The 23740-nt window shown below is 52.1% G+C and overlaps 2 protein-coding genes across 8 annotated transcripts; both read right to left on the reverse strand.

Annotated features, from left to right (window-relative positions):
- Positions 1-375: 375 nt before the first annotated feature.
- On the reverse strand, positions 376-12951 carry LOC114860122 (trinucleotide repeat-containing gene 6B protein-like). 6 transcript variants are annotated; one of them, XM_029158445.3, is made up of 21 exons: positions 12696-12951; positions 11440-11527; positions 11171-11192; positions 10013-10444; positions 7046-9889; positions 6805-6951; positions 6490-6680; positions 6302-6364; positions 6070-6228; positions 5811-5948; positions 5248-5442; positions 4970-5095; positions 4661-4871; positions 4235-4387; positions 3996-4163; positions 3624-3770; positions 3379-3471; positions 2982-3197; positions 2747-2811; positions 2433-2572; positions 376-2344 (listed from the first exon to the last, which is right to left on the reverse strand). In XM_029158445.3, the coding sequence occupies exons 2-21, from the start codon at positions 11494-11496 to the stop codon at positions 1780-1782; spliced, it is 6132 nt and encodes a 2043-aa protein (XP_029014278.1). In that variant the 5' UTR covers positions 11497-11527; positions 12696-12951; the 3' UTR covers positions 376-1779. The 6 variants fall into 6 exon arrangements, with proteins under 6 accessions (XP_029014278.1, XP_029014277.1, XP_029014281.1 ...); XM_029158444.3 differs by having other exon boundaries at positions 12640-12951; XM_029158448.3 differs by lacking the exon at positions 12696-12951 and adding an exon at positions 12300-12630.
- A 333-nt stretch (positions 12952-13284) lies between these two features.
- zmp:0000000896 (caspase recruitment domain-containing protein 10) lies at positions 13285-21373 on the reverse strand. 2 transcript variants are annotated; one of them, XM_041071821.2, is made up of 24 exons: positions 21218-21373; positions 20135-20368; positions 19896-20033; positions 19632-19818; positions 19416-19554; positions 18703-18912; positions 18438-18557; positions 18216-18341; positions 17960-18139; positions 17797-17889; positions 17685-17724; positions 17572-17600; positions 17416-17504; positions 17299-17345; positions 17114-17234; positions 16860-17037; positions 16659-16782; positions 16348-16588; positions 16218-16284; positions 16055-16145; positions 14348-14506; positions 14156-14268; positions 13962-14077; positions 13285-13890 (listed from the first exon to the last, which is right to left on the reverse strand). In XM_041071821.2, the coding sequence occupies exons 1-24, from the start codon at positions 21222-21224 to the stop codon at positions 13683-13685; spliced, it is 3057 nt and encodes a 1018-aa protein (XP_040927755.1). In that variant the 5' UTR covers positions 21225-21373; the 3' UTR covers positions 13285-13682. The 2 variants fall into 2 exon arrangements, with proteins under 2 accessions (XP_040927755.1, XP_029014347.1); XM_029158514.3 differs by having other exon boundaries at positions 18697-18912.
- Between the last annotated feature and the right edge of the window lie 2367 nt (positions 21374-23740).

The raw sequence follows: 23740 nt of genomic DNA on the forward strand, positions 1-23740 counted from the left end.
CACTTTTATTTCATATCACAAAACTCAAACTAAAGACATCTGGGATCAACAGTTTTGTCCATCTTTAGGAAATCCTTCAAATGGAGGCTCTAATCTCTGGACATGATCAAGGGTGAATAATAATCTCACTTTAACACAATGTTGTTGCATCACAAAAGGTCTTGTCAACGATTTCATATGTACGCAGCGGCTTAGTGCACAATGACGTGGGCATTAAATAGGATTGGTTTGTGCAGGGTACTGAGGGTGACAGATGGACAAGCTGGCTTATTTCTCCATCCACAGACGTCGCTCCTGGAGGAGCAGGAGTCCGGACCGCTGTCTTTGTGGGACACAAACATGTAACGTCACAAAACAGGACCGCACGCACATATGTAGAAGCCAATACTTTCATCTTTATTAATCTTGTTCTCATTAGTTTAAATAAAATTTTTCCTTTGTAAAATCTCAAAACGAAAACACTGAACAGGAGTGTTAAAGCCTGTCTTAATTTAAAACGAATACACAACAACAGAACATTAGAAACGTACTGTAACTCTTACTCTGCATCTGTAAACAACCCGGTGCACCCCCCTCCCCCCTCCACACAGTTTGATAAGATTTGGCATGTCCATTAAAATCAACGCATATGCCTTCAGCTCTTTGTGTCATTTAAAATGTTCTCTTTTATTATTGCAGGTCGACAATAAAAAAAACGACTAATCTGCTTTAAAAAACACAACTCCAAATGAAAGGAAAAAGCATTAGTGCCAATATTTCTTAACACACAGTCAGCAGTATATCGAATGCACTCAAAACAATTTGTATAGACCTTCTGTATAGTAAGCAGCCTTGCCCACATTATGACAGGCAGTTAACATGCACACACACATATTATCCTCACAACCTCAAAAACACACGCGCACAACAACGGTGGTGGTTTAATCCACTTACTTGGTCTCAGTCTCACTCATACTCACGTCCACAGACCGTGCACGATGCTGCACGCACTGTGGACGCGTGGAGAAATGCAACGTAGCCTCAAACTGCCAGCAATTTAACATTTATCACTGCAACAGTAACAAACATGTTCGAGAGAGAATAACAGAGAAAGAGTGCGTAAGATACAACAGTAGGAGGTCAGCATTTTGAAAACAGAACAATGACATTTTTCAATATTTTCACTGTTCAAAAATTAAAACCATACGTAAAAACAAAAAAATAAACTTAACAGACACAGTAAGTTACAGTTCTGTTGTCGATCAGAGCTGTTTGCATGGGTTTGGATTCCACCTTTAAGGGGATGTGAATACAAACTGCACTTAAACCTCACATCATGTAGTAGTTTTCGATGGATGTAATGCTGTTTACAGTGCCCTTCTGTCTAAAGGCTCGTCTGTATTTGGTGTGTGCATGTGTATGTAAATCTGCTGAGAAGTCCTCTCTTCACTAAGCACACTGCGATCCAGTCGAGTCTCTCAGACCAACTGACTCATTCTTTTCAGGTTTTCAAGTCTAAGCAGTTGAAATCTTCATCTGTGGAAAAAAAGGCTGTATACACATCTAACAGTCCCTGCATTTGTTTATATAATAGCTTAAGTCTGGCCACAAGAATGTGTGTAAGCATGTCTCACATTTCTGCTTTGTGTGTGCACATTATTCTGCATACCACCATATGTGTGTTACATTTATATGCATACCATGTAAATGTGGTTGTGTGTGCTATAGTAGGTACAAATGAATCCCAGTGTATGTTGTATCAGTGTGTCCAAACCTCTGTGTACAAATGGAGGAGGTTCATCAGATGGAGTCAGCTCCTCCTCCCAGCAGGTCGCCAGGCAACAATGCGGCAGGACTGTCCATTTGGTGCCTTTCCTCCATTTGTGGTGCTCCCCATGGGCTGCTGCTGGGGTACCCAGCAGTCATACCACCCCAGAGCCCAGACCTCCCAGACTCCACTCCCCCAACACCTCCTCCTTCTCCTGACCCATTGGTGCTCCACTGGGAGAAGATCCCCAGCCCGCTTCCTTGGGCTGAAGAGGTCTCTGAAGAAGTGCCTGTACCATCGAGCCCCTGCCAGCCAGAGCTGGAGGACCTGCCCAGAACTGCCGATCCACTCTCCCCTGCACCAGCACCACTGCCACTTCCACTTGAAGCTGTTCCCGCCCCTGCACGCTCGCTTCCTGGAGAGCTTCCCCCACTGCTGGCCACAGCTGTGCCTGCTCCAGACGAACCCTGCGTCCCGCTGGTGGCGGCTCCTCCTGCGCTGCCCCCGTCGGCCCCTCCAGTCTGGCAATGAGCAAAATAGCGAGCAACTTCTTCACTCACGAACTCTGCCAGGATTGTGGTATTGCCCAGAACGCACCTAAGACGAAGACAAAACAAAAACATGTGGATGAACGTAATTCAGCGTTTGATGGGCCTGTGTGAGGTGAGTCTGTGGGTTTGCCTACATGTGCAGGGCTCCCTGTGCCTTGGCGGCTTCCTGACGGCTGCTGTAGCGAATCACTGCGCTGCCCTGGTTCAGGCTGAGGTGGAAGGTCAACAGGGGGCCATGCTGCATGCAGATAGTCCTCAGTGTGGAGCCATCAATCTGCAGGGAAACAGGAGTAAAGGTTAACAATGATGTGTGTGATGCGATAATGCAGCAGAAATTGGAGGAAAAGCTTGTAAGAAAAATGTTGATGCTTTACACTCTTGGTAAATGCTGCTCTAATAAGGGGTCTATTCATTGTTTTTTCAAACCCTTTCATTCCTTGGTCCTTACCTGAGGAGTCAGGTTGGTCAGCAGGAGCCAGCAGCTGCCTCTGGAGGCCGCACCATCACTCCAAGCTGGAAAAGACAAGGAGGCACAGAAAGATGGACGTTACAGAAAACGACTTTACATTTCAGTGAAGATTATCTTAATTTTCAGTATATATAAATCCCATCACCAATAAATACTTCCCAATATCTTATACAGACGAGTCGAAGTAACCAAATATTTTCCTCATGATCAGTACCTGGCATGAATCTGGACTCCTGGTTCATCCCACCCCCACCCCAGCTACGGCCTAAATGTGGTCCTCCTCCACCCCAGGGGGAAGGCGAGGCCTGTTTCTGATTGGTTAAGCCAGGAGGGGGGCGTGGCAGCTGTGAGCTGTTACGATTGGTCTTCCACAGCTTGTTTTGTCCGATGGGCTCTGGAGGCCAGCTGGGCTTGTACTCGGAGTACTTTCCTGAAGAGGAAATGGGGCGGTGGGAGGAGAGGGGAAATGGTTTTTGGTAAACAGACCACAAAACTGCAGTGAAGAGAACATATTTCAGCAAAGCAGTGAAACACAGAGCAAACACATTATAAAGCCTAAACGTCTAGCTACAAGAAAAAGCCATACATGAATAAAACTTCCACACACGTACCTGTGCTGTGTGCATTGCTGAGGGAGCTGTCTGAGGCACTGTAGGGCCAGGCACCAGGTGAAGGCAGCGATGTGTTGTGGGAAGGGTTTGGCCCTGCAAAACATTACAAAGTCATCTGAAAACAACTCGTGACAGTAAATAAAACAATGTCAGCGTAGGATAGAGGGCGTGCAAACAGAGGAGCACTGTCAAACAGTGGAGCAGCAGCCCATCGTTAAGAAAGAACCTCAGCTTTATTCATTTACCAATGTTGTCTCGGAGCAACTGATGATCAGAGTCATTGAGACTTGGGGATCCTGGAGAACCAAGAACACTTCCAGGGGTCATGTAGGGGTCAGACTCGGGGTCCCCACTGCTCTGAATTCCCTTCCATGGAACACCAGGCTGAAATTCTGCCAGTACAAAATCAGGAAAATATCTTTAGGGCTAAAAACTACACAGTTTACTCCCTGAAGTGATGTGGTCTGGATTTTAACCATTTAACAGAGACTAGTGACTCTTACTGTCATAAATATACTGTAGGAGATGTCTCATCATTGCGTATTTGAACCTGCTTTGACATTTGCGGATACTTCGTCATCATCATCCTTCTGTAGTAAGGAGTGAGACAAACTCACCTGGAGGCCAGCTGGACGCGGCAGGTTTGTTGCCCATTTTACTGCCAGGTGTTCGGTGCCAGCTGTCTGCGGGGCCTTGAGGGGGAAGTCCTAAACCTTCACTGCTCAGCATTTCATACTGGGAGTAAGGGGATCCTCCTCTCACCTTTAGGCCACTCGGTAAAGGGCCTTAGAAAAGGTGCACATGGTCAAAAAGACATCACAGAGCAGTGACAAACCGAGGCTATCTGGGAACCTACCATTCTTGTGAAGGGCAGAGTCGGGGGGAGAGGGAGCTGGAGAGTGTCCCTCCATCATCCATTTGAAGCGGGACTGCTGTCCACCTGTGTCCTTTATCCCTCCCATCATTGGACCAAGCTCCAGCCCGGATAGGTTACTACCGGAGCCAAGACCTATTGAGAGAAACACAAATATACAGTTATTACAGCTATACAGATATAGCCTATGTTGGAGGCTGTAAAATGCAGAGCAGACGTTGCAAGACAGCGTCAGCTTGTCCACAAAGTTACACCGATAAAGGCAGTCTTACTTCTGCAAACACACAGACCTGTGACGCCACTTTGTAGTGACCACACATCCGCATGCCTAATCTCAGGTTTGACTTTCTGACTTGTTCTACACCAATAGAAGGACTCTAACACCACTTTGAGCATAACGAGACTCACCCGAGTACATCCCTTGTGTTTTGGCATGAAGTTCTGATAAAGGGGCCCCCATTCCAGAATGTGAGAGGGGGTCCACCATGGGTTGTTTGGACAAGCCCCCTCCCAGGTGAGAGGGGGACAGTTTGGAGCTCCCTCCTACTGATGCCGCTCCTCCAAGTGCACCCTGTTGATGCTGCCTCTGCTGCTGCAGAATAGCCATAATCCTGGCCAGCTGAAGGAGACGTCACAGACAAGCAGGTAACAAAATATGAAACTACAGGACATCTGGATCTCAAATCAGCACAGGGTAAAAGATATGAGCACACAAACCTGCTGCGGGTCTGCTGTCTGCTGCCTGAGAGGCTGAGGCTGAGGGAACTTCCTCTGGTTGTGTAGAAGCTGCTGTTGTTGCTGCTGCTGCTGCTGCTGCTGTTGTTGTAGCAGGAGCTGACAAGCCTGTAGGGTGGTGGGCAGACATGGAGTTATTACAGGTTATAATTCACTATGCTCTGTTCCAACGCAGCTGTACACATAAATATTTAAGCGCAGGCTGCATTTAAGGCTAACAATAATCACTCCATCAATAATCTAACATTCAGGGCACGTACCAAATGGAACTGCTGCATGTGGGGGTAAATGTTGCTGAGCATTGCTAGCTGCTGTGGGGAAATCTGAGGAGGAAACACTCCTCCACCAACACCACCAACCCCTCCGACACCTCCAACTCCTCCGACCACTCCTCCGACCATTCCACCCACACTGCCACCAGGAGACGGCATCTGCTTCAGCATAGGACCCGGCACCTGCATATCACAGGAATCTTTAAATATATAGGTGTGTACCTGCTTATACAGTTGCGGATGAGTCGAAACAGACTTTTAAACTGGTCCAGTTATGATCCAATAATTATGTTGGTTTATTGCAAGTCTCACTGGTAAACGGCACTAGTGTTTTCATTTGATGTCCCTAGAAAGCATGTAAACTTAAGTTCTTTAACAGTGAATTTTCATGTATGTTTACAAAGTATGGCTGAAGAGCTCAGTGACAATATATTTGTCATGAGGTGGTCATACGTTAGTAGTAATTCCACTCACCAGCTAGCAAGACCCACACAGACAAAGACGGATTTCACTTAAACAACTAATGGCAGCGGAGAGTCAGGCCAACAGACCTGAGCAGACAGAAACTGATGAGGCACTTGAGCACGTAAACCCTGGGAGGGGTTCATCGGATGCATGCCAGGCTGGTGCATCCCTCGAGTCTGAGCCATCCCTCCACCACTGCCAACGAACGCTCCATGACCGCCCATCTGGAGTTTACCGAAACCATGAAACCGTAGCAGTGTGTTAGTGAGGAATATGATTGGTTATTGTGGCATTACATGATGAGGCAGACCTCCATTTGTATCTTGTACCAAATTAGAGCCTTACCTTCTCACCATAGGGCCCTATATCAGCAGAACCCATGTCTTTGGAACTAGGCATGCGGTACCCTCCCCCACCTCTCCCTCCTCTCCGCATCTCTCCATTATAGTCAGTCATTCCTCTCTTGTCTCCTTCCATTTTCTTGTCAACACTTGGGTCATCGCCCTAAAAGAAGACATTTGGTGACCTCAGTACTGTTGAAAACAAATAGGGCTTTTCTAAAGTGGTGATGTCTTACCAGAAGACCCATGTTGGAAAACTGGCGTGACACTGGGTTCATCCAGCTGTCTCCTCCTCCACCCTTCAGGAGAAACATTATTATTCATTACTTTCACATCAAAGGAAACTGTAGAAAAAGTATTTTTTTTTCCAGTATTGGAAAGGTTTTCTCCATTTAATAACCAAAACATTTTAACTGTCTCCAACCTTGATGGTGCCTCTCTTTCCTCCATGACTCTGACCCCAGCCTCCAGAGTTGAAGGATGAGCCACTCCCCTGGGATCCAGCACTGTTCCACACCCCTCCACCACTATCCTCCTCCTCATCCCAGCTGGGGTGACGGGAGGCGACTACAGAGCCCTCTCCCTTCCCGCCCCAGTTGTCCATTGACTTGTTGCCTGAAGAGCAACAACAAATAACTTGTGATATTCACTAGATGACCATTGACACCAGCTGGGAGATGTGTAAAGCAGCTGCATAATGACGTTAACAGCTCTGCCTGATGCCCATTTATAGACCTACCAGGTTTGCCGGGGTTCGGAGAAGGGTTCCCCCAGCTTGAAGATTTGCCAGATTCTTCTGGATCTCCCCAACCAGTTGCTGCTTCTGACCCTTGGCCCCAGGCAGCTGTACCATTATCTACAGATTGTGAACCTCCACCCCACATACCTGGAAGTAATGATTTATAAAAAACAATCAGCACACAGACGCTAAATATTAGGCCGCTGTGAACGCTCCGTGTACACATTGAACTTGTGCTCACCCACTGCAGAGCTGCTGGGGTTTGTGTCCCTGCTGTGCTGCCTCCTCGGTGGCTGCTGCTGTATGGATGGTGCTGGGGCCTGCTGACTGAGGCTTTGGCTGGGAGCAGCACTGTTTTTGTCCCACAGGTTCACATTCTTGTTGTTGTAGCGGTTTGGGTCTCCCCAGGCTGAAGTGCCGTCGTCGATTTCCATTTTGCGACTGATGGACTGAGGCGAAGGTTCCTCCCAGCCACTGGGCTCCAGGGAGTCTCCTCCACCACCAGATATTTGGGGGATTGGGCCAGTGGTCCAGCCCGGACTTTGGTCCTGGTTCTTGGATGGTGGGCCTCCACCTCCAACATTGGAACGGCTGTTCCACCCTCCTTGGATGGGAGCTCCTGGTGGAAGCTGGCCCTGTGATTGGTGCTGCTGTTGATTTGGGGTTTTTATTGGTGCCAACTGGCTGTTTGGTATCTGTGCTGCTGTTGTGTGGGACTTGGCACTCCCCCAGTCCTGGTGGGATTTGCCTTCATCCATTTCTCCACCTCTCCATCCTCGTCGCTGAGATGCTCCTTCGTCTAAATTACCCCAGGACGACCCCTCATCTGAGTGGCTTCCTCCTCTGCTTCGATTATCTCCCCATCCTGACTCCCTCTGTCCCCAGTTTCCTCCCCAACCACCTCCTTCACCTCTTCCAGTCCCCTTCCATCCCCCGGACCCTTTTTCTTCTGGACCAGCTGGCCAACCACTACCCTGTTCTCCAGTATCTCCCCAGTTCCGTCCAGCTCCTCTGTTATCCCCCCAGTGTTGTTCTTCAGTCCCCCATCCCTTGTTCTGGTTTTCTGGAGGGAGATCACCCCAGCCTCCAGCCTTGCCCAGGTTGCCATCCATTTCTTCCTCTGACTTGCCTAGCTTTCTTACAGAGCTACCAGGAATGTGAGTACCACAGGTGGGCTGTGCAGCGCCACCCTCCCATCCATCCCTCACTGCAGTGGAGCCAGAGCTCAGGCTGGTTGTGTGATTGCCAGCAGATGGATCGTTATTTATTGAACTGGTGTTAGACTGGTACCCAGAACCACGAGTGGTGGTAGCATTCAGGGTTGCTGATGAAAAAGCAGAGGAAGATGAAGTGCTTCTTTCTTTTTTGCCTCCCACTCCTGTTGTGGCTTCCAGGTCCCAGGCCACATTCTGTCGAATCTGGGTCTGCCCCCAGCCCGTGTTGGAGAGAACTCTGGGATCCAGGTCAGATCGATTGAGCATGCTAAGTAAGGCCACTTCAGCAGTGGCGGACTGCTGCGAGCAGTGTTGCACAGAGGCTCGGTCCTGCTTATGTCTGCTGCCACTGTCTGCCCCGCCACTTCCAGTTATTGAACCTCCTGTGCTAGATGATGAAGGTCCTCCACCTCCAGTGCCTCCATCCAGCCCAGCTCCTCCACCCCACTCCGCCACATCCCCCTCCCCACTTTCCATTTCTTTCTGATTGTCCCAAGCTTTTGTCATAGTTGCAAACTTTGGTGAGGCAGAGTCTTGCAAAGCATTTCCACCAATACCAACACTGCCTCCACTACTGCTGCTGCTGTTGCTGCTCCCGTCGCCTCCTCGTCCACTTCCTATTGCCAAGTTACTTGAACTTATACCTTCTGCTGTGCCACCCCACTCTGCTTCTGGCCTGCTTCCCTCCCATGCTCCCTGAGATACCACTGGGGTATTTGAGCCTCCATCATTATCCCTGCCCCATGCCCCCTTGTCACCTTGACCGCTGAAGCCCCACACATTCCCTTCCTGGCCCTGAGCTCCCGCCCCTCCACCACCCCACCCATCGGCCTGCTGTGCACCTACACTAGGTTCAGATAAGACAGGAGGAATGGATCTTCGTGAAGAAGTGGCAGCTAACGAGGAAGACGATGAGACAGAAAGATTGCCACTGTCTTCCTCCTCAGCACTAGCAACCCCACAGTCCCTCTCATCTTCAGCTTGTTGGCTTGGTTTAGCTCTTCGTGTTCCTCCACCCAAACCCAGCTCCAGCCCTGGGTTTTCTAAGTGCTGCTGCTGCTGCTGCTGCTGCTGCTGCTGCTGTTCTCCACCCCTGGCTTCCACAGATGTCTCAGTGTGCTGCTGATGAAGACCAGTTTTATTCACAGATGAAAGAGTGTGAGTGGTGATGAGGGTGGTGCTGGCAGACAATGAGGAAGCTGAAGTAATGGATGAGTGCAGTGGAAGGCCATCGCTAGACGAAGTTGATGTCCCACCCTGGACTAGGGCAGGCCAGGCAGAGGGGTTCACATTAGGGTTAAAATTGGCACCAGGTACATTGCTGCTGCCACTCACAGGGCATTCCTGTGGCCCAGGAAGAAGACGGGGAACTTTGGAATTGTAAAATGCTGCTGATCCTGGTCCTGCATCCCCCTGAGAGCAGGTGGAAGAGCCCCACACACCACCACTTGACTGAACACATTCATTAAGCAAAGAAGACGAGGGAGAAGGAGGAGAAAGAGGTGGGGAAGGATTGTCCATGTTCCCTCCTCCTCCTACTGCTGCTGCTCCTCCCTTCAGCTGGATGTTTCTCTCACTCCATGAGGCACTACTGTTGTTGTTTCCGGGGCAGTCTGGTTCCTGTACTCCTCCTCCAGCCCCGTCAGAACCAATTTTGGCCCCGCTTAAGATGCTTGGCCAATCATCCAGGTCAGTCCCATCCAAAATCACCTTCCCGCAGCCCTGAGAAGAGGACTGGCTGCCAGAGCCTGCCCCCCATGTGGAATTTGCATAAGTTGAAGTAGTAGTAGTAGAAGAAGACACAGCAGCAACACACAATGAGGATGAGGAGGAGTTGGGAGGTGAAGGGGAGGATGAACCCAGGTTGGTATCTATATGGATATAAATTAAAACCATTAATTTGTCTATGAAATTTACAATTGAACAATACTAAACAACTAGTTCCTGAAATATAAGACAGTAAATGTAAAATGTGTTCATAGGAACAGACTCACCTGTGCCTCCAGCTGTGTTTGCATTGGGGTTATCAGCTCCCTGTGAGACAAGAGGTGGGGAAGCTACCCAACCACTGGCTCCTCCTGAAGCACCTTCCCCACCTCCTCCCCCCACCAGCATGGAGGACAATGGCGGCTGGCCCCTCTTCAGTAGCACTTTATGGTCCTGCTGGCAGCGAAATCGCGGTGGAACCTCTCTGGACATGTATCGCTGCTGCTGTGAGGTCTGGTTTCCAGAGAGAGAGGAGGTGGGCTGTCCGTTGGCCACAGCAGTCCGCTGCTTTGCATTGTTCCCACCACCAGACGAAACTTGTGCAGAAACGCCAGCTGCACTAGGACTGGGGGAAGAAGGGACAACAGGGCCAGGGCTGGGAGACACTGAGCCTGGGGAGGTGAGTGGCTGGGAACAGGAGGGCTTGGCTGATTCTGGCACTGAAATACAAGTAAATTGAATCACAGAAGAAAAGTTAGTACAGGAGAAAAACTTTACATAGACTGAATGTATTGGTTTTGGGGTTAGTTGAGGAACACATTGATTTCTTTAGTCTGTGTAGTCTACATGGTCATATACAAGCAGAAGGGTTGACTGGGTAGTGACCTCTCCCCTCATTCAGCCACCCACTCAGCTACAAACTTTTGTAATATGCAAATACTGTGTTGTAAAAAAGCCAATTAAACATCTGGTTATGTGTATAACTGTCAGAGAAATTAGCCATGTACAGAAAATATGGGGAATTAAAGTTATTATACATGCATTATTTTTAGGGTATCTATGTAAACTGAACAATACTGAGTGACACAAGATACTTAAACTTTTATTAAACTAACTTCTGTCCTAACTCTAGTCATGAAGGTGAGTCTCTGACATCACTGAGTTACTTTCTCCTTTAACTTTGCTGTTCTGAAATTTCATAAATAAAATACCAGATTAAAGCCAGTGACATCTTAAAATAAACCTGCTCCTGAGCAGGAAACGTTGCCCAGAAGAGAACAAGACTACAAATGTCTACAAAAACTATTATTTCGATCCAAACCTCAAACGTCTTCATTGTACAGCAACAAACAAAATAAAATCCCGGTTCAGAAAAAAATATTGAATATACCATATGGAAAACTAAACGAAAAAAGGTAAAAAGTGAAACAAAGAACAAAACATACCTTTGATTTTCTGTTCTGGCACCTGAAATAGAATAAATAAATCAATTAATGAATTGATAAAGTCACAACAGCTTGTTTTTACATCACTGCTTTGCAACAAAACATACAAATACAAAAATTTTAATTCATGTTTGCTTTACAGTATCCAAACATCCTCAAATCCTTTTCTAAATTTTTATCTTTACCTTCACAAAAAAATAGAAAAAACACAAATTAATTAGCCATAGTTTTATGACCAGACTCAAACGTAATGCAAACACTCAGTTTACCTTCTGAGAGGCTTCCCTTTTCTTTTTGTCGTCTTTCTTCTTTTTCTTGTCTTCCATGAACTACTATTCCCTTTCCTGATTCTCCAGTCTGTAAAAAAACAAGAACATGCATTCAATGCCCAACGCAACAGTGTAAGCAACTTGGTGATAAAATGCCTTTGTAGCACAAACATATAAGCTTGACAGTAAAATAAAAAAGCATAATATGCACACGATCAGTCAACTGTCAAACACAGCCGTCGTTGTAAGGACTGTAATGTTAACCAGGGGCAGACGGCTTGACGAGAGGCCTCGGTAGCCTAGCCTCTCACTGCATAATTCATTAGCAGCAAATGATTGCCATTCAAAGCAAAGGCAGCACCAGCACCAAAACAAACACCCTCAAAGCCTCCAACGCTGCAGTAACTGTATAAGCCAGAGGTAACGGCGGAGATGCAGGTTCGGAGGACACGCTCCACTGACCGCACACCTGTCAGAGGCAAACACCATGTTAAGTTACAACTGGGACCACGTGAATTCACTGGAGGCAAAACACGCCACAGATGACGGGGAAGCTGGAATGTAGCGATGTTAGACACCCGAGAGGCGCAGACGTCCGGGCCCAGTGTTAGTTAAGCTGCACATAATTAGCACCACCATTATGCTAACGTCAACAGCACACAGCAGCGTTGACACTACGCGTTACCGCACAAACACACCAGCTTTGACCACGTTTACCCTCGGTGCTCGCTTAAATCTACATTTTGAGAAGGAAATGAGGCAAATACGTTACAGTTTAGCGGAGGAGTTCAGCTACGAGAGCTTAAGCGATCAGCTAACGCTAGTCCACCTTACGCAGCCGCGGATCGCTGTGCCGTGACCTGAAGAGTTGCAGTCAGGCGCTCCGAACCGGGGATCCAGACAGCTGGCTCCGGAGCCCAGCACGGCCGTCCAGCTGGCACCGCGGGGTTCGCTGGACCCGAGTTCCTGGCGTCTTTTAGCGTGTGCTGTCAGCGAGCACAGCTAGCAGGCACCAAAGGTCGACAGGGCCAAATCAACGACCAACTTCAGTGACGTTTCTCCAGCAAGGCAACGCGTAGCGAGTGAAGCTAGCAAAACCCGAAACACGAACGCAGCCAGCGGTGAATGCGGCACCGTGGGCGTCAAACAGCGCGCCGCTTAAAGCCGCACACGCGCGTGAAGTTCACGTCCGACACTCACCTCGGAAATCACATAGGACATAAAGTGCGTCTGTGCAAAAATCCTTGCAGACCTACCGCTAGCAGGCTAGCGGGCAGCTAGCCTAGCGAGCTAGTTCTTCGAGGCTTTCAAGGCTAAATTGAATAAGAAATGACATCACCGAAGGGCGAAATGTTAATCGTAGAAAAAATGAGGAAAGGCGGGTATCCTTTTTGCGCGACTGTAGTCCTCAGGCTGTAAACAAAACATGCGTAACCCCTTGATGACTGTCAGACGCTGTATGATCGGTTAGTTTACTATCGGCCATTTTGCTTCTGTGTGGAGCTTTAGCCAGCGTATGATATCACCGGGCTGCTTGTTGATCACAGAGGGGAGGAGGAGCGCGGCGCGTGCCGGCGCTGGCCGCCAGAGGGCGCCGGTGGCCGGGGCTATGACGTCATACGCATAAATAAGGAAACAAAGTTGATGGTTAAAGAAGTAAATAACTACACGGACGTTCGCTTTACCCCGTTACTTCACTGACAAACCTCGCTTTTGTCGCTAAAAACCATGAAGAATGATGGATAAAAGAAAATATAACCTGAGTTTGTACCAAGATAAAAATAATGAGGTACAAATGAGGTACATTTGTTATACTTACCTACAGTGAACACATGTATTCACTCCTATTTTATGGTCTTTTTGTATTAATTGTTAGAAAATGATTACAAACATTTTTCCACAGTGAACTACAGCTTGTTGTACAATGTAGTGTATCTAAGAAATAGCATGTGCTCCAGTTATACATTTTATATATACCAGTAACACAATCACCAGCGATCCATATGGCTCATATCATTGGTGCCTTAAGTTAAGATTCTAGTATTTTCAAAAGTTATACAATACAGTTACAGAAAATGAAGCTTTGATAAAACACATAACTAAAAGGTAAATATGACCTGATGTCCTATATTTTCCCACTGTAGCCAGTCCAGCTTGGCTTTATGGCCAAATATATGTTTGTAGTAAGCAGATCCAGGGGGCTGAGCTGTGCAGGTGCCCGTGGTGAGGTTTACTCCTGTCCTCTACTGCAGCCGCTCCAGCTCCACCCATGCGGCGGCGATCTGCTGCTGGAGGATGGCGTTGCTCAGAGCCACCAGCAGCTCGTCGCTGCTGCTCCAGGTGCTGGGATCCAGCGTGTAGTGGAGCAGCGGCAGCGTCTCCAGCTGCAGATCCTCGGCCTGGCACATCTCCTCCATGATGGTGTCCTCCCCGCACCGCGGAAAAAACTTCCTATGAAGTGTTGGGGTCATATATGAATGAAGACATCAAGCACACGTTAGTCACGAAAACACCGCACCAACCTGAGCTTCTTGTGCTTCTTGTTCTTGGGGCGGATGTTGATGATGATGGGGTAGATGCCCTGCCTCAGCAGCCCCTCCACGCTGTGCAACCCCAGCTCCAGCAGACAGTGCTTGTCCTAAAGCACACCAGGATCTGGATTATGTGACGTTTGGAAACGGAAAAGACCGTAAACAGGACGGGCATGGAACGGAACCTGGCTGATGACGTCCTGGATGGAGTGCAGCCGCACGCCCAAGGCCTGGTCCGGACTGCAGGAGTCCAACAGGAACACGGCCTTGTCCTGCATCTCTGAAGCCTGGATGGGCTCTGAAACGAGACGGCGCACGGTGTGAGCACCAGCGAGGACGACGAGCGGCGCGGGACCGGGTGCGAGTGCTGCTGGTACCTGGAGGGCAGGTGTTAAAGTTCAGCCCGGACTGCGACGGCTGCAGCAGCCTCTCGATGAGGCCGCGGGACAGAAGCGAGGGGGAGAAGATGACGGGCCGCCTGCTCTGGACCTGGACCGGGTGCACCAGGCTGTACGGAATCAAGTGCTCCTCGTGACCTGAGGAGAACGTGTGCATCATTGTGGAGAACGTGTGCACCGTGCGGAGAACGTGTGCACCCTGTGGAGAACGTGGAGAACGCGTGCACCCTATGGAGAACATGTACACTGTGTGGAGAACGTGTGCACCCTGTGGAGAACGTGTGCACCATGTGGAGAACGTGTGCACCCTGTGGAGAACGTGTGCACCCTGTGGAGAACGTGTACACTGTGTGGACAACGTGTGCACCGTGCGGAGAACGTGGACAACGTGTGCACCCTGTGGAGAACGTGTGCACCCTATGGAGAACATGTGCACCCTGAGGAGAACATGTGCACCCTGAGGAGAACATGTGCACCCTATGGAGAACATGTGCACCCTGTGGAGAACGTGTACACCCTGTGGAGAACGTGTGCACCGTGCGGAGAACGTGGACAACGTGTGCACCCTGTGGAGGACGTGTGCACCCTGTGGAGAACGTGTGCACCATGTGGAGAACGTGTGCACCCTGTGGAGAACGTGTGCACCCTGTGGAGAACGTGTACACTGTGTGGACAACGTGTGCACCGTGCGGAGAACGTGGACAACGTGTGCACCCTGTGGAGAACGTGTGCACCCTATGGAGAACATGTGCACCCTGAGGAGAACATGTGCACCCTGAGGAGAACATGTGCACCCTATGGAGAACATGTGCACCCTGTGGAGAACGTGTACACTGTGTGGAGAACGTGGAGAACATGTGCACCCTGTGGAGAACGTGTGCACCCTGTGGAGAACGTGTGCACCCTGTGGAGAACATGTGCACCCTGAGGAGAACATGTGCACCCTGAGGAGAACATGTGCACCCTGAGGAGAACGTGTACACTGTGTGGAGAACGTGGAGAACATGTGCACCCTATGGAGAACGTGTGCACCCTATGGAGAACGTGTGCACCCTATGGAGAACATGTGCACCCTGAGGAGAACATGTGCACCCTGTGGAGAACGTGTGCACCCTGTGGAGAACGTGTGCACCCTGTGGAGAACGTGTGCACCCTGTGGAGAACATGTGCACCCTGAGGAGAACATGTGCACCCTATGGAGAACATGTGCACCCTGTGGAGAACGTGTACACTGTGTGGAGAACGTGGAGAACATGTGCACCCTGTGGAGAACGTGTGCACCCTGTGGAGAACATGTGCACCCTGAGGAGAACATGTGCACCCTGAGGAGAACATGTGCACCCTGTGGAGAACGTGTACACTGTGTGGAGAACGTGGAGAACATGTGCACCCTATGGAGAACGTGTGCACCCTATGGAGGACGTGTGCACCCTGAGGAGAACATGTGCACCCTGAGGAGAACATGTGCACCCTGTGGAGAACGTGTGCACCCTGTGGAGAACATGTGCACCCTATGGAGAACGTGTGCACCCTGTGGAGAACATGTGCACCCTGTGGAGAACATGTGCACCCTATGGAGAACATGTGCACCCTGTGGAGAACATGTGCACCCTGAGGAGAACATGTGCACCCTGTGGAGAACGTGTGCACCCTGTGGAGAACGTGCCGCAGTGCGTTTGGACTCACGTTTGTTGAGCGTGTACAGGAGCTGCTGCGTGCGGCAGCTGGGATCCGCGGCTTTGACCAGTCGAACGCGACCCGTTGCCTTCTTCGTGAACTGCAGAAAACGGAGGCGCGTGAGAACTGCCGTAGGTGTGGTTGCGGATTCTCTCTCCTGAGACGGACTCACCATCTTCTTCTTGTCTTTCTGTTCCAGCGCCATTTTCCGCAGCTTCACCAGTAACAGCTGTTGTGCCCTGAAATGAACAGCCGTGAGCTCCGACTCTCCACCGGCTCAAACCAGCCTGGCCCGAACGCACCTGTTGTAGTTGGGCACGGTTCCGGTCCGCGTGGGCTTGGCCGTGCTCGGGTCCATCAGGGAGCAGCGCCACTGGTACTTCCCGTTGTACCTGGTGTCCGTCACATGTATGATGTCATCGCAGGACACGCCCAGAGACGGCGGCTCGCCGTGAGGCTCCATGTCGAGGTTGACGCGCACGTAGAAGGAGTCGGGACCGGCGAAGGAGGTCGAGGACAGCTCGGAGCGCAGCTTCGCGTACGCTGGCGAGAGAAGGCGCAGGGTCACGTCTCTGACGCCGAGGCGTCGGGCCTCGCGGGTTCTGTTACTCACCCTCCGGGCTGCTCCGGTGTCTGAGCGTGGAAGGCTCCGTCCACCACTGCAGGGAGAAGTGGGCCACCTCAGCGGTGCACTGTCCCAGCAGCACGCTGCCCCCACCGAACAGAACCCGCTCCAGCTGGAAGCGAGGGAAACGGGTCGTGGTCAGACGTGGACCTGCCTCCGATGGAGCTCGCGTTCATTCACTAAACGCACCTCCAGCAGCTCGCTGCCCTCCTTCAGGCCACACTGCTGCGCCGGCGACCCGGCCCTCACGTGGCTCACAAAGATCCCGGTCCGGCTCCCGCCCACCACGGTGACGTCGTCGGCCAGGCTGCCTCTGCTGCGCTTGGACAGGGTGGGCGGACTGGCCGACGGGGAGCGTGGGGGCGCCCTGGGAGGAGGGAGGAGGCGTCAGCAAAGGGCACGGTGGGATTTGAGCCTTAATGGTGCAGCTTTGAGGCCCAAACCTGCAGACGCCGGTAGCGGGCGGGCGCGCAGACGTCGCAGGCAGGTTGACCAGGTCCAGGGGGAAAAGGTGAGAGTGCAGAGAGGTCCAGGAGTCGGACAGGGAAGGTTCCCCGTGCTCGTCTGCAAACACAAAGCCTCATGAGGTCTGCTCACAGCGTGCAGTAGTCGGACAAACAAGCCGCACCTGCGATGTTCTCGTTCTCATCACTGCCCCAGGAGTCCAGGTCGAACCTACGCACGGAAGAGCGGTGTCAACAAGTGAAGAAAGGGAGAGAGGGGGGAGTGGCGTAAATTAGCTCACTCTGTGTGGCAGCGGCGCTGGATGGAGTTCATACAAGGAGGGAAGGGGAACGTGGACAGACGGTTGATCTCCTTCTCGTTATGTTCCGCCTGAGGAATAAACGCTGCCGTTACTCCTCCTGTGCTTTTCTGCGTCTCCGCCGCTCGTGATACTCACTGATGACAGGATGTGGTCCGCGGCGTGATCTGAGGAGCACAGAGGCCATCAGCTCAAGCTACACGGAGCATCTATCACAGAAGTGGCCTCCAGCTGCTGGAGGCGGGGCTTACCCTCGGCGTGTTCCTCCGCTCGGCCTCCAGGGGGCGCCGGCTGCACATGTAAGACAACAGCCGGTGAGACTCAGGCAGCTCTGACTAAGACACACAGCACGGGGGCTCTGACCTTCCTCAGCAGCTGGTGGGTGCTGCTGTGCTGCAGGTCCGGGGAGCAGCAGGGCCCGTAGCACTGGTCCTCGCTGCACAGAGACAGGTGCGACTGTGGGGCACACAGACGGGTGAGCGGCTGTGGCTGCGGCTGCGCCTGCAGAGGCTGCGGCTCTACTCACGCAGTGCAGACAGGAGGCGCTCTGCTCCACGCTGCCCCGGCTCCGCTCGCTCTCCTTCTCCAGCTCCCGCTGCTGCTGCTCCAGGCTGGCCTGCAGCGAGGCGATGCGCTTGCGCAGCTGGTTCTTGTCCAGCAGGCAGTCGGTGTACTCCAGCTGCAGGCTGTCCCGGCTGCGCAGCGCCTGCGAGCACGTCAGCGCCGCGTGAGGCGGAGCTGTCGGCCGTGCAGCAGCGCCGGCGCCGAGCGCCACCACTCACCTGGTCTCGCTCCTTTTCCAGCTCCATGATCTGGTTGAAGTAGGACACGCTCCTCTTCTGCTCCGTCTCCCAGTCCAGCTGCAGAGTCCTGACCTTCAGCTGCAGCTGCTCACACTGGGCCTCCAGCTGCAAGCACAGATCAGCATCACATCCTCTTTCCCAAAGTTCAGCTTAAAGCAGTGATGTGAAAGCGCCCGAGCAGACGTCTTGAGATGAGTCCACCTTGTCCCGGACGTCCTCGCTCACGTCCAGCTCCGTCTGGACTTTGGTGATGATGTCACAGAGCTCCTGCCTCTGCTCTGCAGCCTCCCTGCGGTCCTGCTGCAGGATGTCCATCAGAGCCTGGACCACAGGGACAATCCATATTTGATCACATTGTGTTTAAGACATTTCTATATCATCTATAGATTCTTCTCATATTTAGCTCATCATCACTACAGGAACCAGCTCTGCTGCGCTGAGGCTAAAGGTTAGAACCCACTATGACCCCGCTGGCAGGAACCGAGTCCCTGCTTGGACTTCCTGTCTCGTCTGCTTTCGGTTTCGCCCAGTGCTCCACAGGTTTGTCTGGTAGCAGAGGCGGCAAGCCTTTGGTTCCATTCAAACGCAAACTGCTGCTTTTGAGCCTCGTCGAATCCCTGGAGTGAGCGATGGTCTGCTTCTCTGCCTCCGTCAGCCTCGACCTGAGCTCCTCGACCTGAGAGGACGAAACAAACCGGGGACGCTTTGACTTTGGTCTGGAATGTGTGAAATAAACCACCTGTGCTTCACAAACGCTTCAGTTATTTTTAAACCCACAGCTTTTCGTGCCCATTTGCATCAACGCAGCAGAACAGTGTGGAGTCGAAGGGGCTGAATGGACATGTTTAAGGCTGGAACTGCCCTCAGGCAGGCGGAACCCGGGCGGTTCATTCCTCAGCGTGTGGTCGACATGTTGTGACAGAACGATAAAACCCGCTCGACGCCTGAAAGCAGATGTTGTGTTTACTCCAGCTGCAGCTGGAGCGTCGTGTGTGAGGCGTCACGCTCACACACTTCACCTGGTTTCATCCCTGCACTGAGTCTGAGCTGAGCTGATACTGGTGCGCTCCATGTTTACAGCTCAGAGGCGCCTGATGTTGGCGGCACATCTGCAGCCGCGTTCTGGGGCAGAAAACGCCGCTGACCCTCGTGGGCTCGGACCAAGCCGCTGCTTCCTACCTGGCTCAGCAGCTCTCGCTCCCGCGTGGAGGCTTTGCTCTGCTCCTCCAAGGCCCTGGAGTACTTGACGGCCTGCTCCAGGTGCCGCTCCTTCAGCTTCCCCAGCTCTCGGCTGGCCGACTCGCAGTCCTGACGCAGCCTGGGACCACAAAGCAGAGCAAACATCCTCACGACGGCTCGCTCTCGTGTTTGTGCGACGCCATCCATGAGTCGAACCTGTGGAGCTGCAGCCGCTCGTGACGCAGCTCCTGTGCCTTGCGCTCCGCGCGGCCCCGCTCCTCCTCCGCCATGCGGCAGCGCTGGGACAGGCGCCGCTCGCACAGGCGGCTGCTGTGGAGCTGCTCCCTCAGCTTACGCACCTCCAGCAGCAGGAACTGGGTCAGACCCTCCGGACCCTCCTCATCTGGGGGGAGATGAGCGCGATGAGCCACTCTAAGGACACCTGCAAATGTATTCAGCGCCGCTTGTTACTCGTCGTACCCAGGATGAGGGAGCAGCGGTGCGTGGGCTGCTCCCCGGTCAGCTGCGTGTACTGCTCCGGGTGGTAGAACTCCAGCGCCTCCATGAAGGCCTGAAGACCCCGCTGGCCCTGAGCGCGCAGGATGTCCAGCAAACGGCCTGTTCAGAGGAGGGAGGACGTGAGGGAGCGTCCTCAGCAGCATCAGCAGCCGCAGCAGCGTAACCATGACAACGCCGTCTCCTCCTGCCTCCTGCCTCACCCGCCTTGCTGATGCGCAGCGGGTACTGCGTGGAGTTCAGCACCTCGTCCTCGTCCTGCTCGTCCATCACTTTGCACTGGCGCAGGTACGGCGTCAGCTTGGCCGGGTGGAGGATGCGCGTCAGCTTGTGCCGGACGCCCTCCACGCGGTCCCACAGCTCCTCGCAGCGCTCCTCCGACCAGCGGGGCACCGCCTGCGCCTCCTCCGCCGCCTCCTCCGCCCACAGCGTGACTCCTGCAGAGACACGGAGGATGGAGCTGTGGACGCGGCTCCTACGGCCTCGTGTGTCAGACTGTTTGAGCCTCTCACAGATCCACATTTAGCACGAGGCTGTTTCACCTTTAGGCCTGAAGTAAAAACCGGAACAACAGCAGCTCCTACAGATTCACAGGCAGCGTGAGATGACGGTCGCAAACGGCTGCTGTGAACGTCGTTAACCAGTTTGAGGGTCTTTGTCTCAACGTGCTGTGACTTTAAAGTTGGGCAGAACATTTTAAAGAACTCAGCGTGACGTCACGAACCGCCTCCAGAACCGCGTCCAGACAGCGGCTGGTTTCATTTGAAGCGTGACGGCACCAGAACCCGGAGCGGCGGCCTCTCACTTCTGTGTGAAACAGACGCTTCCTCTGTTATCACCTACACTCAGCACGTTGAGGCAGGTCTGGAATCTGTCTGAGAGCACAAAACACTGACCTGCAGCACCTTCAGCTACAATGAGGAATAAACACAAGTGTGTTTATGTCAGAGTGAAAACCTTTGTTTGAACAATACTCTGAAGACTATTTCTTCTCTCTAGATAAACATTAAAGCCTCCGTCTGTTTCTGTCATATTCGGCTTTAGGACGTTTACTTCCCGTTGTTTATTTGACTGGTTCCTCTTCTACCTAGTAAAAACACCAACATTTACTCTACAGACATATTATGAAACACATCCACACGTCCAAGTGGACGAGTCCAGGTTTACACACTGTGTAAAGTCTACGGAGACTGAGTCACAGCAGCTTTGGTCTCTACAGTCAATCATTACCTACACACAGTTAAACGATCGTGACAAGACACCGCCCTGAACGACCGTGGACTCACCACTCATGACTTCTTCACGCTCCAAACTGTGGAAGATGAGTGAACAGCTGAGAGGTCAGATCCTCTTCATCGCCTTCAGCTCCAGCAGCGACTGAGCCGAGACTGAGGCGCCGCACGAAGCCGCTGCGCCACCTGGAGAGCGCAGGTCCTCCTCCACGCACACCTTGGCACGGGCGGAGGCCCCGCCCACAAGCACGCCAACCAGCCAATCAGCAGCCGAGAGGCGGGGGCACTACCCACCGGCCCACGGAGGATCCTCCGGTCACTAGATGGCGCTCTAATCAGGGATCGTCTCCACGTTAAGTCATACAAAATCAGAGGGGACGTGACGCAGCCGTGACTCAGTCCAGGCTGTGACCTGAGGAGCAGGTGGAGGTGGAGGTGGAGGTGGAGCAGACTGGTCCTCCGCCTGTGACGCACAGTTTCTGTTTTATGACAGTTTCAGATGAAGCCTGTGATTAATTTTAAATAAATAAAAGTGAGTGAGTCACACAAATAAAGGATGTGATGCGTAACGTGAAACAAGGAGACAGGGCTTCCTATCAAACACTATTATCATTATTACTGCAGCTCCTACATTACAATCAGAATCAGTTTATTGTCATTCTACAACTCGGCCTAACAGTTAAAACAACTGATTGAAGAAGTAGCAGCTTTTTAACAGAAGTGAAAGTGTAGCAGCTTTATGCCAATGTGGTAATAAAAATGGAAGCATACAGTATGTTTGTGTGCGTGTGTGCGTGTGTGCTTGTGTATGTGTGCGTGTGTGTGTCTGCGTGTGTGTGCGTGTGTGTGTGTGCGTGTGTTTGTGTATCTGTGCATGTGTGTGATCCTGTGTCGTCTGTGATGTGGATTCCCATGAATTTTCCAAACACTCCACCTTCTCCATCTTTGAGCAGAGAAGCGTGTTCCGTCTTCCTGCTCCTCCTGTTCCTCCATCATCAGCCAGGACCTCAAGTGGGAGCAGAACATCAGGCTCAGCGGAGGATGTACTTCCTGAGGCATCTGAAGGAGTTCCACCTCCCTGTGAAGGTGTTGGTGAACGTCTACGCTGCCATCATTGAATCCATCCTCACATCCTCCATCACAGCCTGGTTCAAGGCCAAGCTGCAGCGCCATTCACTCTGCTGAGAAGGCGATCGACTGAGGGTCTCCATCTCTCTGGGGGTCTCATTCCTCTGAGGGTCTCATCCCTCTGGGGGTCTCATCCCTCTGGGGGTCTCATTCCTCTGAGGGTCTCATCTCTCTGGGGGTCTCATCTCTCTGGGGGTCTCATCCCTCTGGGGGTCTCATTCCTCTGAGGGTCTCATCTCTCTGGGGGTCTCATCTCTCTGGGGGTCTCATCCCTCTGGGGGTCTCATTCCTCTGGGGGTCTCATCCCTCTGGGGGTCTCATTCCTCTGGGGGTCTCATCCCTCTGGGGGTCTCATTCCTCTGGGGGTCTCATTCCTCTGAGGGTCTCATCTCTCTGGGGGTCTCATCTCTCTGGGGGTCTCATCTCTCTGGGGGTCTCATCCCTCTGGGGGTCTCATTCCTCTGAGGGTCCCCACACTGCCCAGAGATCCTGTGGTTGACACAGTAAAGTCCTGTTTCCTTTGCGTTTCATCTGATTTCCTGCTGCGTCATCGTTGCCTCTCACATCTTTCTACTTTCTGTCTTCGACTCGTGTTGTTGCTGGTTGTTCGTGTTCGCTTGTCGTTGCTGACCTTTTGTCTCCATGGCCTCTAAATCTGCCGGAGGGCGGGAGGTCTGCAGCAGACGAGCGCTGCCGTTGTCTCTGAGGTGACGGTGGAACAGAGGAGCCTTTGACAACGACGCTGGAATGTGACACTGCGTCAGCTCCTTCAAAACTGATGTGATGGAGACTGTGCAGGATACAGGACCTGGACCTGGACCTGGACCTGGACTTGGACCCGGACTTTGACGTGGATGTGGACGTGGACCTGAACCTGGACCTGAACCCAGAACCGGACCCGGACCCGGACCTGGCAGGAAGCCAGCGGTGCTGCATGGAGCGCGTCTGTGCCTTTAAGAGCTGCCGGGCACAGAACAGGCCTGTTCTTCTGCCTCTGACCCCCCGCGGCTCCGGCCATGACTCAAGCCTGGCGGCTGCAGAGTCGCCTCTTTGTTTGCAAAGAATGTGTCTTTTCTGGCCTGTTTTTGGACCAGAGGCCGCGCAGAGACGAACTGGAGCATGAGTAAGAGCCAGATTTAAGTCCCGGCGTGATTTATGCGTCTTTGTGGGCAGGACGCTGCAAACAGAAGCTCTCATTATCGATCACGATGTGGTCGGAAGCAGCCTCCAGATAGAATGTGAGAATACGTGTGTGTCTGGAGGCAGGATGTGAGAGGCTGCTGCCACGAAACCTGTGGCCTCTGGAAGTCACACTGTCATTGCAGCTCACTGAGCTCCACAGTAACGCTGGGCAATGTCCTGTTCAATGTGAGGAAGAACAAAGACCCGGGACAGCGACCAGCCAGGAGAGCTCCAGTAGAACCGGGCTGAACCGGGCCCGGGAGCCTC

Source organism: Betta splendens, chromosome 8, assembly GCF_900634795.4.
Source record: "Betta splendens chromosome 8, fBetSpl5.4, whole genome shotgun sequence".
Taxonomy (NCBI): Eukaryota; Metazoa; Chordata; class Actinopteri; order Anabantiformes; family Osphronemidae; genus Betta; species Betta splendens.

Excerpts from the sequence above, each read along its gene's own strand:
- LOC114860122 (XM_029158445.3), bottom strand. The coding sequence starts at position 11,496 with ATGGAAGACAAGAAAAAGAAGAAAGACGACAAAAAGAAAAGGGAAGCC. Across the intron at positions 5,443-5,810 it reads ATCAGTTTCTGTCTGCTCAG|GTGCCGGGTCCTATGCTGAA; the intron begins GTCTGTTGGCCT and ends TGTGATATGCAG. Across the intron at positions 4,872-4,969 it reads AGACAGCAGACCCGCAGCAG|CTGGCCAGGATTATGGCTAT; the intron begins GTTTGTGTGCTC and ends CGTCTCCTTCAG.
- zmp:0000000896 (XM_029158514.3), bottom strand. Across the intron at positions 19,555-19,631 it reads GAGCGGCTGCAGCTCCACAG|GCTGCGTCAGGACTGCGAGT; the intron begins GTTCGACTCATG and ends TTGTGGTCCCAG. Across the intron at positions 14,078-14,155 it reads TCCAGGACGTCATCAGCCAG|GACAAGCACTGTCTGCTGGA; the intron begins GTTCCGTTCCAT and ends GGTGTGCTTTAG.